The 16202-nt window shown below is 44.1% G+C and overlaps 1 protein-coding gene across 1 annotated transcript; it reads left to right on the forward strand.

Moving 5' to 3' along the window:
- Positions 1 to 1075: 1075 nt before the first annotated feature.
- On the forward strand, positions 1076 to 15956 carry Lmod3 (leiomodin 3). Its single transcript, XM_038317905.1, has 3 exons — positions 1076 to 1369; positions 4741 to 6111; positions 15930 to 15956. The coding sequence occupies exons 1-3, from the start codon at positions 1076 to 1078 to the stop codon at positions 15954 to 15956; spliced, it is 1692 nt and encodes a 563-aa protein (XP_038173833.1).
- Positions 15957 to 16202: the final 246 nt, after the last annotated feature.

The following is a 16202-nucleotide window of genomic DNA, read 5'->3' on the forward strand; positions in this document are numbered from 1 at the left end:
GTCCAAACTGCCAAAAATACCATGAAGGTGACACGGTAGCATGGAGTTCCTATTTCTAAAGAAATGACTGAACTAAGGTAGAGTATTGCCTGCAGTTGCTCTCAACAGGGAAATAAGGTGAAAAGTTCATTTTCTCCCTAGCTCTGCAACATAAACGTATATTTGTAATTTGAAAAAAACTATTGCTCCCATTTACAAAAAAAAAAATATTTTCACAGTTTTCCCCCCAGTACTTTAATGGTCTGATTAAAAAAACATTCCCTGCAGATTCATCTTAATTTATTTAGGTTGGATGGATGCTTACTAAGGACATAAAATGGCTTAAAATGCTCAGCCCCCTCCCTGACGTGGAAATTCAGGGGCCTGTTATCCCCGTCTGTCAGGTCACAGGATCTAGATGCAGATAAGGGCAGCTTGCACAGTTTCGCTTACACAGGGGTGAATACCAGAGCAAGAGCTGAGCTGTTCCCTTCAGGGCTGCAGCTTTCAGAGCCTGCTGAGAAGAGGTGAAGCGGTGAAGCTCAGGAGCTCACCTTCCACCTTCAAGGGACCTTTTTTTTATACCAGGAGAAACTGCATTTGCTGGCTGGATTTCCATTCTGATGTGTGGTTAGATAAGCCACAGCAGGCTCCCCCTGAAGCCCTAGAGCACGTAGGTGTGGGCTGCATGGAGTTGGACCCGGCCATGGGGAGGGCATTAGAAAAGAATGCGGTTTACCCCTGCACAGATTCTGTGGACTGGCTCCTCCCGTCCGAGGCGGCAGCTGTTCGGAAATGTCAGGTGGATTTGTACAGCTGACTCAAGTTGCCGAAAAGGGAGTCGTGTAGTAGCTCCACAACTTGACTCTGCCCAGAAAATCTTGCTTAATATAGATCCCACATGAGCTAAGCCGTAGTTACTCCCAACAGCCCAACAAACATCATTGAGGGAGAACCGGGCTCAAGGGTGGGTCGACCTGGGTTATTTGTTGACTGGAAGACACTGACGTGTACTGATTCTTTATTATTTTTTTAAAATCATCTTAGATGATTTCTTCTTTTCTGGTGATCTAGAAACAAATAGCAAAAGTAAGCAATGTCGGAGCACAGCAGAAATTCAGACCAAGAAGACGCCCTCAGCGAGGAGCTTAACGAGGATGAGCTCTTAGCCAACTTGTCCCCCGAAGAGCTGAAGGAGCTGCAGTCGGAGATGGAAGTCATGGCCCCTGACCCCCACCTTCCTGTGGGGATGATCCAAAAAGATCAAACCAACAAAGCACCTACAGGAAACTTTGACCATAAATCTCTCGTCGATTACATGTATTTGCAAAAGGCGTCTAGACGCATGGTGGAGGATGAACGTGTTCCTGTCAGTTTCGTGCAGTCTGAGGTAACCAGGGATCTATGAGGGACACAAAGGGCTGCTGGGTCTGGGCTGGCAGGGTCTGTTTTGCAATTGTGATTTCTCAAGAGCACAGTATGTGGTTGTTTTGAATTTGGCCACATCTAAATTAAATCATAATATTAGTCCGATCCCGGACGTAACTTTCTGAACAACGGTATAATTGCAAGGGGGAAGTTGATGGCTTCACGTCAGTGTCTCTTCCAACACTGACACTGGGGTCTCTCTGTGGAGTCCGTGGTCTGTGGCCAGGATACATAATGCTTTAACTCACAACCCAGAAGAAGCTGTTCTGACTTTTTGGCTTCTCCCTTTGAGAATCTCATCAAAACTTTTGCCCTCCCCCCGCCCCCATCTCCATCCTACTTCTGCACATACAATAGCTTACATATAATGTCAAAGACTCCCCAGTTCTGAGGAAATTTGGTCGTACACACTAAACCAAACCCATGACTGAGAATGTGGGCACACTGTGCACTGGGCATCAGACATGACACTTGGAAATGGATGGCTATTAGCAGTTTTCAAGAGAGTCCTTTCTTGAGACATTTTAACGTAAAAGCTAGCACTGCCATGATCTTTACAAGCCAACTACATATAAAGCACAATTAAAATTCCTAATTACATTTTGCTATTAGTTGTGCATAGGGGGGGGGGGTCAGGCTTGGTGGCAGGTGCCTTTACCTGCTGAGCCATCTTGATAGCTCTGAAGCACAAATGTTAACGTTGCACTTAAAAATGACTGAGAAAAAAAGAAGACAAATTCCCAAAGTACAGTTTCTTCAGCCCTGCCTGCTAGATCCAGGCGAATCTTATCACACTGTCACACGGGTGTGATGGAAGGAAGCAGTGGACATAAACACAATCTGAACTTCAGGACATAAATCTCTGGCTTGGTCAGGCTAGAGCTTACCATGTCATTTGCAGACTTCTTACAAGTGCAGGTTCCGTGGGTTCGACGACAATCAGTTGCTCCCGAATACCCATTTTAGGTGAGCTACGAGACCAGGGTCTTTGTTTCTTCCCTGGTGTACATTAAACAGCTTGATGATTGGGCTCCCCCTGCTGGGACAGATGGGGAATGCGATGGTGCAGGTTTTAGGAGGAAGTCAACTTCTGCAAAGCATCATCATCACTAAGTTCTTGCTCAGACTACTGAGTGTCAGACTTCTCCAAGCTTTTTTTAGAGTTACACTTGGCAAAAAAAACACAGGTGGATCTAAAGTGTAGCCACCGATGCACGAGAATCTAGTAAACACTGACCTGAAAGACTGCCGCTTCCCCTCCCAGACACAGCAAAGAGCTGTAAATCTCACCCTAATCCTGTTCCATTTTGAGACTGGCTCTTCCTTCAAGGTGGTTTGCTTCATAGACTAGTGAGACTAGAAAACAATGGTGTTTTCCTCAGAGCCAGGACCCAAACCAAGGTTTTAAAAACACACTCTAGCTTATCAGGCTACTCCCATTTCCCGGCATAATCTCAGGAAAGTGCGTGTCGACGAAAGCAGTGGATACTTTAGGAAGGCTACTTAACCGTAGGGTATAGGGACATTATTTCTTAACACAGCGCTGCTGAGTGCCAACCCTCCCGCTCAACTACACATAAACACGTTGACACACAAACTCTACAATTTGTATCACTGAGTTCCCGAATAAGTTTTAACACCATGTTTTAAAAATAAAGACTCTGAAAGCAAAATTAACTAGGTCTTATTAACGCGCTTGGCTTTGTGTATCCCCAGGGACTGTACCCTTGAATTCAACGACTTGTGAACCGAAAACACTAAAAAAAAGGTTTTTGTTTGTTTGTTTGCTGTTTTGCCATGTGCACTGGATATATAGAGATTTTTTTCTTTTCATTTTTTCAACAATACAGTATCTCTGTTTACATTATTGGCATAGTAGGTATTAGGTGGTCTAGAGACAATGTAAGATACCGCTTGCATGGGAAGAGAGGTGTATAGGATATATATGTGTATGTGTGTCTATACATATATATGTACGTATATCTCTCATGCACACATGCACACGCGCACACACACACACAAGTGTGTGCGTGTGTACCCATAAATTTTGGTGTTCCAAGAACCAGTTCCCAAAGAACCTCAGAGACAAGTATGTCTGGAAGGAGATAAGCACAGCCCCAACTGTGTGTCTACAAAAGTCCATCCCTATTTAGTTGTATTTGCTTATTAGAGGGTCTGCTGTATCAGAAAGACAAGGCAAACTTAAAACAAAAACATAAGACCGTATAGCACTAACACTGGGCAAGCAACAGACCCTTCTTCTTCAGTTGTACCAAGGGTCACCTTTCTGACTCAGAAAAAAAAGTAAGCAAACAAAAAACAGGAATTTGGTAATAATTCCAGAATTTTTTTTCATCAGCATATATACATTTTGTGTATATATAAATGGAATAATATTATACACAAGGTTTGTTAACTTGAGCTTTTTCATTTACAATGTTTTTCATTTAAGTTTTTGTTTGCTTTGTTTTTGAGATAAGGTCTCTCTATGTAGGCTTGGCTAGTCAGGAACTCACTATCTAGACCAGGCTGGCCCAGAGCCCAGAGATCTGACTACCTCTGCCTTCTGAGTGCTGAGGTTAAAGGTATATGCTACCATACCATTTAAGTTTTTACAAAATCTTTTATGTATATATGTGTGCGGGGGTGGGGAAACAACCTCAGGTGCCAGTCCTCAGCATTCACCTTGTTTAAGTCCAGGGTCTCTATTTACCACTGCTTATGCCAGACCAGCTGGCCCATGAGCCTCCGGAGATTCTCAAGTCTCTGTCTCCCATCTTTCATTTTACTTTATGTGGGTGCTGGAGATTTGAATGCAGGTCCTCAGATACTCAGATTTGTGTAGCAAGTATGTTACCCACCAAACCATCTCCCCAGCCCTAGAAATTGCTCTTATTTTGTTTTGTTTTGAGACAGGATTTCTGATAGGGTCTCTTTGGCTGTTCTGGAATTAGCTCTGTAGACCAGACAAGTCTCGAACTCACAGAAACCCTCCTGCTTCTGCCTCTCAGATGCTGGCATTAAAGACATGTACCACCACAGCCTGGCTAAAAATGTTTTTTTGAAGATTTGTTTTCATTTTTAATTGTGTGTGTGCACCCACACTTTCAAGGCGCCTGCCTGTTTGTGTGAAATTAGTGTTAGTGTTTTTGCATACAGTGCCTGACGAGGCCAGAAGAGGGCATAAAATCTCCAGAGCTGAAGATACAAGCAGATGTAAGTAACCAGACACAGATAAGTTTAGGGGAGCAAACTCGGATCCTCTGGAAGAGCAGCAAATACTCTTAACTGCTGAGTCCTACGTATTCTAACTGTCATATACCCATCTTTTAGGAAAGCACTCAAAACCCACATGAAGTAAGAGGCATTAAAACCATGCCCCAATTTTTAAAAGAAAAGCTCAACAGTGAAATAGTTGCAAATAAAAGGGGAGCCAACGGGAGCAACAATATACAAGAACCAGAAGATGATGAAGAGGATGACGAGGATGAAGAGGATGGTGAGGAAGATGAAGAGGATGATGAAGAAGATGAAGAGGATGAAGATGAAAAAGCCAAAAGAGAAAAAAGCAAAGCACAGGAACAAATCCAAAATAGTTCCAGCACCAGCCAGCAGCTGGCTACGAAAACACTGGAAGAGCAAAAAGACAGAGCAGAGACCAAAGAAAAAACCGAGAAGAAAATAGCCAAATTAGACCCAAAGAAGTTAGCTCTAGACACCAGTTTTCTGAAAGTAAGTGCAAGACCTTCAGGGAACCAGACAGACCTGGACGGAAGCTTGAGACGAGTGAGACAGAACGACCCTGACATGAAGGAACTCAACCTGAACAACATTGAGAATATTCCTAAAGAAATGTTACTGGACTTTGTCAATGCAATGAAGAAGAACAAACACATCAAAAGCTTTAGTTTGGCCAACGTCGGTGCAGACGAGAGTGTAGCATTCGCCTTGGCCAACATGCTGCGTGAAAACAGGAGCATCACCACGCTGAATATCGAGTCCAACTTCATCACAGGGAAGGGCATCGTGGCCATCATGAGGTGCCTCCAGTTTAATGAGACTCTCACAGAACTTCGTTTTCACAACCAGAGGCACATGCTTGGCCACCACGCCGAAATGGAAATTTCAAGGCTTTTGAAGGCCAACAACACTCTGCTGAAGATGGGCTACCATTTTGAGCTTCCAGGTCCCAGGATGGTGGTAACGAATCTGCTTACCAGGAACCAGGATAAACGGAGGCAGAAAAGACAAGAGGAGCAACAACAGCAGCAACTTAAAGAGCAGAGAAAGCTGATAGCTATGCTGGAGAATGGGTTGGGGCTGCCCCCTGGGATGTGGGAGAGACTGGGGGGACCCATGCCCGATCCCAGAATGCAGGAGTTCTTCCAGCCTTCATCTGGACGACCTCTCGCTGCTCAGGAAGTCGCTTTTGGTGGAAGAAACGAAATGATGAAGAATCCACCCCCACCTCCGCAGAGCAAGACCGACCCTGACTCCTTCAGGGTGGTGAAGCTGAAGAGAATTCAGCGCAAATCTCGAATGCCGCCGGAAGCCGGAGAGACACAGGAGAAAACCAACCTCAAAGATGTCATCAAAACGCTCAAGCCGGTGCCAAGAAATAGGCCACCCCCGCTGGTGGAAATCACTCCCAGAGACCAGCTCTTGAATGACATCCGACACAGCAATGTTGCCTACCTAAAACCGGTAAGTAACAGGAGAGGGAAATAGGGCTATTTCCCAGTTACCCTCCTTTGCTCATTTATCTTATATCTCATTTTCGAGTTATACTCTCGTGTAGCTCAAACTGATTTGAACCTGCTAGGTGGCTGAGGGTGATGTCCCCCACCATGGCTGACTTATGTAGCCCTGGGGATTGAACGCAGGGCTTTGGGCATGCTAGGCAAGTGCACTACCAGAGGAGCTATATCCCCAGGCCTGCTAGTTTAACACAGCCAAATCCTGATTGTTGGTAAGCAGAGGCGCAGCCCCAATAGAGTTAAATTACTACTTACTCTCAAGGGCAGACCCCGATATGCCCTGCGATGATAATGCTTGCAGCTAAGGTTTGTTGAGCACCTGTATAAGCTATCTGAGTCACGTACATAACCATCCAAATTCTAGAAGGTTGGCACAGATAGTCACCCCCATCCTGTGTAGGAGACACTGATGCTTCGGGGAGTTAATAACATGCCTAGCAGATACCACCGGGAAGTGATGGCACTGAGGTTAAAACTCATTTTGGGGTGTTAAGCTTTTATTTGTATGCTATTTTGAATCCTTAATATGCATATGTGAAAATCAGACCATTCTAGGCACATGGAGCTGAGAATTAGAGACCCCAGGCGCCTTCTTGAAGGAACAAATGAGGAAAATCCCAGCTAAGCCCCATTTGCAAGTAGCTGGGATAAAGGCTCCAGGGAATCCGTTCTTTATCAGCAGACAAAGCTAGATCACCTGCATCTACGTTTCTGTTTTGCTTTTTAGGCAGCCAGACAAATGGTAAACCTCAGGTTGCGATCTTCATGAGCCAATGGGGTACAAACTAGCTCGCTATGATTTCAGTTTTAATATCCATGGAGTCTCTATAGAAGTCTGTAATAAAGCTGACTAGTAGACCTGGCTTTATTCCCCGAGCTTAGGTTGCATAAATGAAATTTTTTTTGTCATTAGGGTTGATGTCCATAGGCCATATCGATTGATGCTTGGCTGTCATTAAAAAATACTGCCTATAACTGAGCTAATTGATTGTATTGACAAACATAGTTGATACATTGTTCCATTATAGAGATCCCCACTTCTTCCAGATGCAGAAAGCAAATACTCATGTGAGTCCGGGGTTTTCTTTTTCAGCTTTACTGAGCTTTCTAATTATATGTATATATTGATTTTTGTTGAGCTCTACATTTTTCTCTGCTCCCCTCCCTGCTTCTCCCCTCCCCTTCAGCCCTCTCCCAAGGTTCCCCCCATGCTCCCAATTTACTCAGGAGATCTTGTCTTTTTCTACTTTCCATGTAGATTAGATCCATGTATGTCTCTCTTAGAGTCCTCATTGTTGTCTAGGTTCTCTGGGATTTTGATTTGTAGGCTCATTTTCTTTGGCTTATGTTTAAAAAACATTTATGAGTGAGTTCATATGATAATTATCTTTCTGGGTCTGGGTTACCTCACTCAAAATGATGTGTCTCAGCTCCATCCACTTGCCTGCAAACTTCAAGATGTCATTTTTGTTTTGTTTCGTTTTGTTTTTTTGCTGTATAGTACTCCATTGTGTAAATGTACCACATTTTCCTTATCCATTCTTTGGTCGAGGGACAATTCGGTTGTTTCCAGGTTCTGGCTATGACAAACAATGCTGCTATGTACATAGTTTAGCATATGTCCTTGTGGTATGATTTAGCATCCTTTGGATATATACCCCAAAGTGGTATTGCTGGGTTGTTTCCTAATTTTCTGAGGAATCGCCACACTGACATCCAAAGGAGCTGCTCCAGCTTGCACTCCCACCAGCAATGTAGGAATGTTCCCTTTTCCCCACAACCTCTCCAGCATAAGTTGTTATCAGTGTTTTTGATCTTGGCCATTCTTACAGTTGGAAACTCAGAATTGTTTTGATTTGCATTTCTCTGATAGCTAAGGATGTTGAACATTTCCTTAAGTGTCTTTCAGCCATTTTAGATTCCTCTGTTGAGAGTTCTCTGTTTAGGTCTGTACTCCATTTTTTATTGGATTATGTGTTCTTTTGATGATCAATTTCTTGAGTTCTTTGTATATTTTGGAGATCAGACCTCTGTCTGATGTGAGGTTGGTAAAGATCTTTTTCCATTCTGTAGGATGCCATTTTGTCTTGTTGACCATGTCCTTTGCTTTACAGAGAGCTTTCTAATCTTAAGGTAACTGTTATTATTTGTAGAAGTAGAAGCGGAGGGCCGCTTCCCACCACCCGACTAGCTTTACACCCAAAATAATTACATGGAAACTGTATTCATTTAAACACTGCCTGGCCCATTAGTTTCAGCCTCTTATTGGCTTTAACCCATATTTAGTAAGCTGTGTAGCACCATGAGGTGGTCGCTTACCAGGAGAGATCTTAACCTGCGTCTGTCTGGGAGAGGAGAGGCATGGCGACTGCCTGAAGCGTCTGCCTTCTCTCTCCCAGAATTCTGTTCTGTGTACTCCGCCTACCTAATTTTCTGTCCTATTAAAGGGCCAAGGCAGTTTCTTTATTAACCAATGAAAGTAACACATAGACAGATGACTCTCCTCCATCAATTATTCATGTGTGTATAGGGATGTCTTGAGTTCCTGTCTCCTAGAACTATATTGTCATTGTCCCATTTTCTGCATCAAAGATGCTTTTCATCAGTGATTTGGAGAAGGGATTGGTTCAGGGGCAGGTGTCAGGGGAGAGTCCTAGAAGTCACATGAGGTCAGGCAGAGGTCCTCTGCCTGCTTTGGGCATGACATGAGATGGTCTGCTCTTCCTGGGAAAGCCAGACCTCCACTGGGGGAGGTGAGGGTGCTGTCTGGGAAAACGGTCACTTTAAAGTCATGGGTGGACAATATTCAAGCTGTCTTGGTGCTATACAGCCAGAAAAATAACAGACTAAAAGGAGCAAGAGTTTTAAAATCCATGTTGAAGGGAGAGGAATTCGGGTGACCACCTGAGCAAATCTCCAGACTCTGGAAGGAACGGCTGATGATCCTATTCCATCCACTCACTGACATTGCTCCTGTCAGTTGTGTAGGAACGGACAGGGATTCCAGTGAATGCATTGAGTACAGGCTGGACCTTGTGGAGCTTACCAAGTAGCTTTTCAGGGTAGAGGACATATCAGCTTTAGAGTTAAATTATCATGCAAAGGACATGAAAATAAATTCATGCAGATAACTGTAAGGATAAACACCCTATGAAATGGGAAGGTGCTCATCTGTTCTATAACACTATCCGTTTTAAATGTGCTTGGTCTTCGTGTGTATGTGTGTGTGTGTGTGTGTGTGTACTGGTTATCTTGCCTATTCATGCTCATGTGTAGGCCAGAAGTCAACAGCAGGTGTCTTTCTCGATTGCTTTCTACCCTTTTATTTATTTTTATTTTATGTGTATGAATGTTTTGCCTGTATGTATTATCTATGCATCACTCAAAGCATGATGCCCTTAAAGGTCAGAAAAGGGCACCTGATCCCCTGTGACTGAAGTTAGAGATAGTTGTGAACCACCTGATGTGGGTGCTGGGAACTGAATCTGGGTCTTCTGAAAGAGCCTGTGTTCTTAACCACTGAGCCAACTCTCCAAGCTCTCAACCTCATTTTTTTTTCACTGAATGTGGAGTTTGACATTTTAACTAGACTGTCTGACCAATGAGCCCCTGAGATCTGCCTCTTTCTGCCCCCACCCCGGCACTGGGGCTACAAGTAACACACCCACCACACCCAGCATTTTCTGCGGGTCCTAGGAATCTGAATTCAGGTCTTCATGTTTGCACAGTAAGTCAGCTTCCACTCCGAGCTGGCTCCCTAATGTCCTTCTTCTTAAAAATAAGCTAAGTAGGAAAATAATTTTTGAGTTGTAGCCCTGCTTATTGACCTCTGCTTTGAACTGGCTTTGTACCTTCTGGTTGCTGATGGTTCCTATTGCCTTCAGTTGCTGGCCTGGACTGCAGTGGCTATCTAGAAAATGCCCCATGACGTCTTCTATTTAGTCCTATAAAGAACGCCATGAGGACAATGTGAAAACACAGGCTCCACTGATGGATGTGTTTTACTAATGTCCACTTGTAAGGATGAAGAAAGAAAGGTGAGGTGGGTACCTTTTGGTGAGCCCTGCCAAGGTATTCCTCTAAGCAAACACTCCGTGAGCAACAGAGTTAGTGCAAGAGGTTTGTTGGGGGAGGGAGAGAGTAAAAGAAAAGCCATGCCAGAGTGGGGACATGACAGAGGCAGGCAGGCAGGCAGGCAGGCAGGCAGGCAGACAGACAGACAGACAGACAGAAAGACGGTGAAGATACAAAGGAAGAGAATAGGCAAGAGAGCAGGCTGTGCCTGGGAGGCACTTTTAAGAGGTACACATATTGCAAAACTGCTGGGGGAAAGGCACCTGGCGACAGGTGACGTAACTGCTTTGGTGGCAGAGGCAAGCTGCTGCTGGGGTAGAAACTAAAGTTCCTTTCTTTTGTTTGTTATAAAAAAGGTGAGAAAATAAGAAGGGGTAGCAGGTGAGTTAGGAATGGGGTGCCATGTTCTCCAGATTGTTTCTTGTTGTCTGGGGATACGGGCATTTTGGGGGGACCTGAGAAAGCTGGGATGCTGGCCAAGTCCTGGGACAGCTGACTGTTTCACTCATTGTCAAGGCTCTGTGGGGCCACCTCCAGCGCTAGGAAGGTGCAGGCATACTTGAAGCAGTCTGTGAGGTTGGAAACACTTGGGGGTAGCCATTTTCAGGCTGTCCGGGATGCAGATTTTGAGGGGACCTGGCATGATGCTGGCAGAACAGAAGATAAAGTTAAGAAGTTTAGGGGCAAAATTTTTTCTTAAGTCCTGGTAATTGAGAGAGGGGAGTCCCAAGACCAGGGAAAGGTGGAGGAGATCCCATCCTCAGGAACAGGCAGTAGGTGGAAAACTGTAGAAGGAGCAGTGGGCTGCATTCCTGCCCGGCTCCCAGCTGCCTGGCTAGCTTATGCCCTGAAATAACAACACACAAACTGCATTCATTTAAACACTGCCTGGCCCATTAGTTTCAGCCTCTTACTCACATCTTGATTAACCGATATCTAATAATCTGTGTAGCACCACGAAGTGGTGCCTTACTGGGAAGATTCTAGTTTAAGTCCATTTTGGGCCAGAACTTCATCGCGTCTGTCCCAGAGAGCAGAGGCATGGCAATTTATTAACTTCCCTTCCCAGCATTCTGTTCTATCTACTCCGCCCACCTAAGGGCTGGCCAATCAAATGGGCCAAGACAGTTTCTTTATTAACCAATGAAATCAACACAAACAGAAGACTCTCCCACATCAGGAAACTTAGGCTGTTGATTGACAGTAGTTATCTGGAATCCATTTGATGAACTGTTCTAGGTAGACCCAAGTTGGTTTCCTGCAACTTACAAGAATGTTTTGAGTTCACAAAAAGAGGTAAGTTTAGACACATTAGCATTTGTAATCGGTACTGAAACCCACATTGCAGAAAAGGCAATAGAATCACTCCTTTGAGTCATAGGGGACCCAACAATGATTCTGGTTAAAAGCATCAACACTCTTTCTTCTATCCAAAAGACTGGATGTATATAGATTAGACAGATGTTTTCAGCACAATGAGAAGCATTTTTAAGTAGAAAATGATCAAAGGGAATTTAAAATCTTGAACTTTTTACAGAGCTGTATTAGTAGATTATAAGAATTCCATTGATTAATGTTAAGACTATGAACTTTTGGAGAAAAGTGAGAGAAATAATCTGAAACATGATTCTTTTTTCCTTTCTTCTTTCTTTCTTCCTTCCTTCCTTCCTTCCTTTCTTTTTCTTTTTTTTCTTTTGAGACAGGGTTTCTCTGTAGACCAGGCTGGCTTCAAATTCACAGAGATGCCCGTCTCTTTCTCCTGAGTAAAGGCATGTGCCACAACTGCCTGGCTATGTTCCAGTTTTTAATACACCTCAAATCTCTTGTTTATCATGACTTAAGCTTTTCACCCTCAGACCTTTGTAACTCACATTTACACAGCTAAATCATTTCCTTATCACAATCTCTGCTTTCACAATCCCAGACCTATATAATTAGTATCTATACCTTACAACACCTTAGACCCTAAACCATTTTCCTAGATCCTCACAACTTAAGCTTTGAAATCTTCTCATAAGCTTTATACTTCCTTTCTAGCTAATCATTTACCAGGAGACGTGGGTAGTTGATTACTGAGAGCGAGTTCCTTTCAATAAAGGAATAGTAAACAGTTACACGTTGAAACCTGTTCTCTGAGTTTATCTCTTTTCTGAGTCTGGTAGCAAGGGAAACTGTGTCTAGACCTAGTAGTAACTCTAGGAGAGTGAGGCCTGTGGCCTGAATTTTCCGCACAAAGAGAACTGGGAAGGCAGCTGAAGCCTTGGCTGCTGCTGTAAACTAACAAAGCCACGGCTAGCCTAGACATCAAATACCATCAGAGGCCTGAGATGGATAAATTCCACCCGGGAAAGCAAAATGCAGACCAGGAAGCTTCCAAATCTACTAAAAATGACAGACTTACTGGCGACCTAGACAGCTACCCCAGGGTCCTCTGTGGTTGTTGGGGGCAAAGGTCTCAGGGCAGCTTCAGTCTTCAGCCACCAGGCCCAGAAGGTCAGACAGACCTTCCTGTAGAGTAGGACCTCGGGGGCAGGAGCCTTGTCTGTGATTCCCCAGTGTCCTGATTGCTCACAGTCTGGACAGGGTCTTGGCAGCAGTTGAAAGTGAAAGGCAGGTTTTTTTTTTTTTTTTTTTTTTTTTTTTTTTTTTTTTTTTTGCCCAGTGACTGGCAATGCCACATTTAAAGCAAGCTCCAGGTGGAGGTTCTTCTGGGCCTTTCCATCTTCTTTGGAGGAGACACGGCTGCTGCCAGGAGCTGGCACGTCTCTCTATCATGAAGCTTGCTTTTTTTTTTAATTAAACACCTTAAATGCCATATTCTGCCTTTGCTCCCGCTGCTCTGTTCCATCTTCTTTCCACAGGATGAATGTCTGCTTTAAAGCCAGATCATAGAGCAATCTTCTCAAAGTGCTTTAATTTTTTTAGCTTTCTCCTTTGAGATAATCTTAGATTGACAGATGCTCAAAATGAGCACAAAGGCTTCTTACCCCCACCCATCACCTGCTCCCCATTTGCCGTCCTTATTTAAACGGCAATGCAGCTGCACACGAGCGATCCCAGGGCACGGGCTCGTTGGCGGTAATGGCAGCATGTGCTGCGAACACCTTCAGCTGCAAGGTGCTTCCTCACACCCGAGGAAGAGCAGCACCACAAAGCTACATCCTAGACTCAGTGAAATGCCAGAAACACTAGCAGTGGTGATGTTCTGACTGCCAGTGCAAAGGTATGTATGTCAGTCAAATGAGACCTAACCAGGTTCATTTTAGAAAGGAGAAATGAGAAGGTTTCGTGAATTTGGGGCATGTGTGCAACAATCTGGTAAAAATTAATTAGTGAACAATTTTGATATCTTATGGGTTTTTTTTTTAAAACTAATATCCCTGTCCTGGTTTTGTTTGTTGTTTGTTTATTAACTTGGCAAAAAAAAAAAAAAAAACTACAGTCTTTTGAGAAGAGGGCCCTCAACTGAGAAAATGCCGCTTGCAGACTGGTCTTTGGGCAAGCCTGTGAAGCAGTTTCTTAAAGAAACTAAGTTATTAAAGGTGTGAGCCACCACCGCCTGGCTCAGTTTCTCTTTTAGACTCCATCAATCTCAGTTAGTCTATGGTAGCCTTGAACTCATAGAGATTCATCTGCCTCTGCCTCGCCAGTGCTGGGATTAAAGGTGTATGCCCCCACTGCCTGGCCTCTCTGGCTAACTAGTGGCTTAGCTCTGCACTCTGATCTTCATGTGAGCTGTATTTGTTCATCACAAACAAAAGTACCACCACATCTGTGCTCTTAAGACCTCCATTCCCCACCTTCTCTGTGTCAGTTTCAGAAGGCCAGACCCTGACTGTCCCTCCCCTTTGGATAATTAGGGTTTTCTAAATGTCCTCCTCAGTCTGTTCTCAGTCCAGGCTTCTCTGTGCAGGCCTTGCCATGTTGCTTCTCATACAGTGGCCTTTGGTGTATTGGCTTCTCACACATGCTTGTTCAAACTTGGACTCACCTCCGACAACCTTTTTACTTCCTTGAAAATCAATGGGATCAGCAGAGGGGACAAGGGCCAAAGCCTCCCCTAGTATTCACAGGAAAAGGATGTCTGCCTGCAAGTTTTCTTAAAATCTATGTAGTGATTTCTCCAGATTATTTATTTAAAGCATTCCCTGTAATTTTTTTCTGCTCATTTCTCTTAATTGTTGTTTTCCATGGCTAAAGCCAACCCAGACACAGGTCACATCCTTCCTCTTGAAGTCTGACACCAGATAGGGAGAGGGTCAGAGGCACATGGGGACTCCCCTTAGACTGAAGGGGATATCCAGTGTCCCTTGTGGAGGGCAGGGCACTGTGAGACATTCCTCTCCAAAGAACATGGACAAAAGAAATGACTGCAAGAGGAGACACAGCAGACACCACGAGGTCTCATCACACTGACAGGTGCACACAGCAGGGGGGAAGAAACATGCACAGCTGTTAACAGATTCCAAGCGTTTTCTTAACGCCATCAGCATCTTTGGGAAAATGCACACATGATGGACAAGTCGCCTGCTAAGACAGAACACCACTTAAGACCCTATAAGAACTTTAAACTGTTGTTATGCAACAGAAACTGAATGTAGATTTTAGAGTTGGACTGATGTGTGCAGTTTTTTGTCCTGGTGAAGTTTACCAAAATACACTTTTTATTGTGTTACTTTTTTGGTTTCTTGAGAAATATATTTTAAAATTTTATTGTACATTATAGTAGAAATGTGCTTCAAGGAGGATAGACTTGTGTGTGTGTGTGTGTGTGTGTGTGTGTGTGTGTGTGTAAACTGGCCAGGAGCCCCTGAGATCATTGCCTACCTCTCCAGTGTTGTGCCACTGAGTAAGTGCCATCACACTTGGCTTTTGGTTTGTAGAGATCTAAATTGTTTGCCACACAAGGACTTTAGTAATGAAGCTATATCCTCAGTCCCTAGAACACACACACACACACACACACACACACACAAGTTTTTAATTATATGAATACATATATTAGTTATGCATATGTTTGTGTATGGGTTTGTGCATGTGAGTGTTCATGCCTGCAGAGGCCAAAAGAGGGCATCAGATCCTCTGGAGCTGGAGTTACAGGCGGTTGTGAGCAGCCTGATTACATGGGTTCTGGGAAGTGAATTCTGGTCCTCTGCCAGAGCTTTTCTCCGCAGCTGAGCCGTCTTTCCAGCAGTGTGAGCTGTGTGACCTCAGGGAAGTCACTGTCTCCTCAGGGCCCTTCTCCTCCTTGCAAGGCTGGTGTAGGACACAGTGAGCTAATGTTTTGGAAAGTAAGTGTCCACACTTATCACTCACCCCCATTATGTAACTTGATCATTTCCACCATGGACTGGGAATTCTTCCTCTCATTTTACAGCTGAGGAAAATGGTGCTCAGTACCTAGCAACCAGCTAGGAAACTCTGGTACCAGGCTCTGAGCTCCTGTCCTTCCTGTGTTCTGCTTCAGCACAGGCTGAAGCACAGATCTTAGAACGAGCCATGGCATCGGTTAATACCCAATAATAATGGCTTTGGTTGGTTTGCCTTTATCATGATTTTTGGACAGTTCTGCTGCCAGCATTTCTAACACCATCTGAATCCACAAAGATACATATAAGTTTTATGATTTTTGCTGTAAAACTCTTAAATTTCCAGGATCCATTTTCTCTTTTTCAAATGCTTACACCACAGGTACAGCTGCCTAAGGAACTGGCGTAAGAAGCAGAAGTATCATCTAGAAGAACAAAATCGGAGCCAGAGGCTGTTTCCCTAAGAGTTCCGGTGGCAGAACTGGGAATGTGGTTCCATCCAGGCTGGGGTTTGTTTGGGCCCTGACAGAACTCAAGGGGAAGGATACAAAGTATCTACGTTCACTGGCAACATGCTCCAGTTCTCCGAGTTTGACTGAGTTGGGTGAAAAGTGCGGAGGGATGCTCCTAGAGGCAGAAGTTAACATGTTTGGTA

Source organism: Arvicola amphibius, chromosome 2, assembly GCF_903992535.2.
Source record: "Arvicola amphibius chromosome 2, mArvAmp1.2, whole genome shotgun sequence".
In the NCBI taxonomy this organism is placed as follows: Eukaryota; Metazoa; Chordata; class Mammalia; order Rodentia; family Cricetidae; genus Arvicola; species Arvicola amphibius.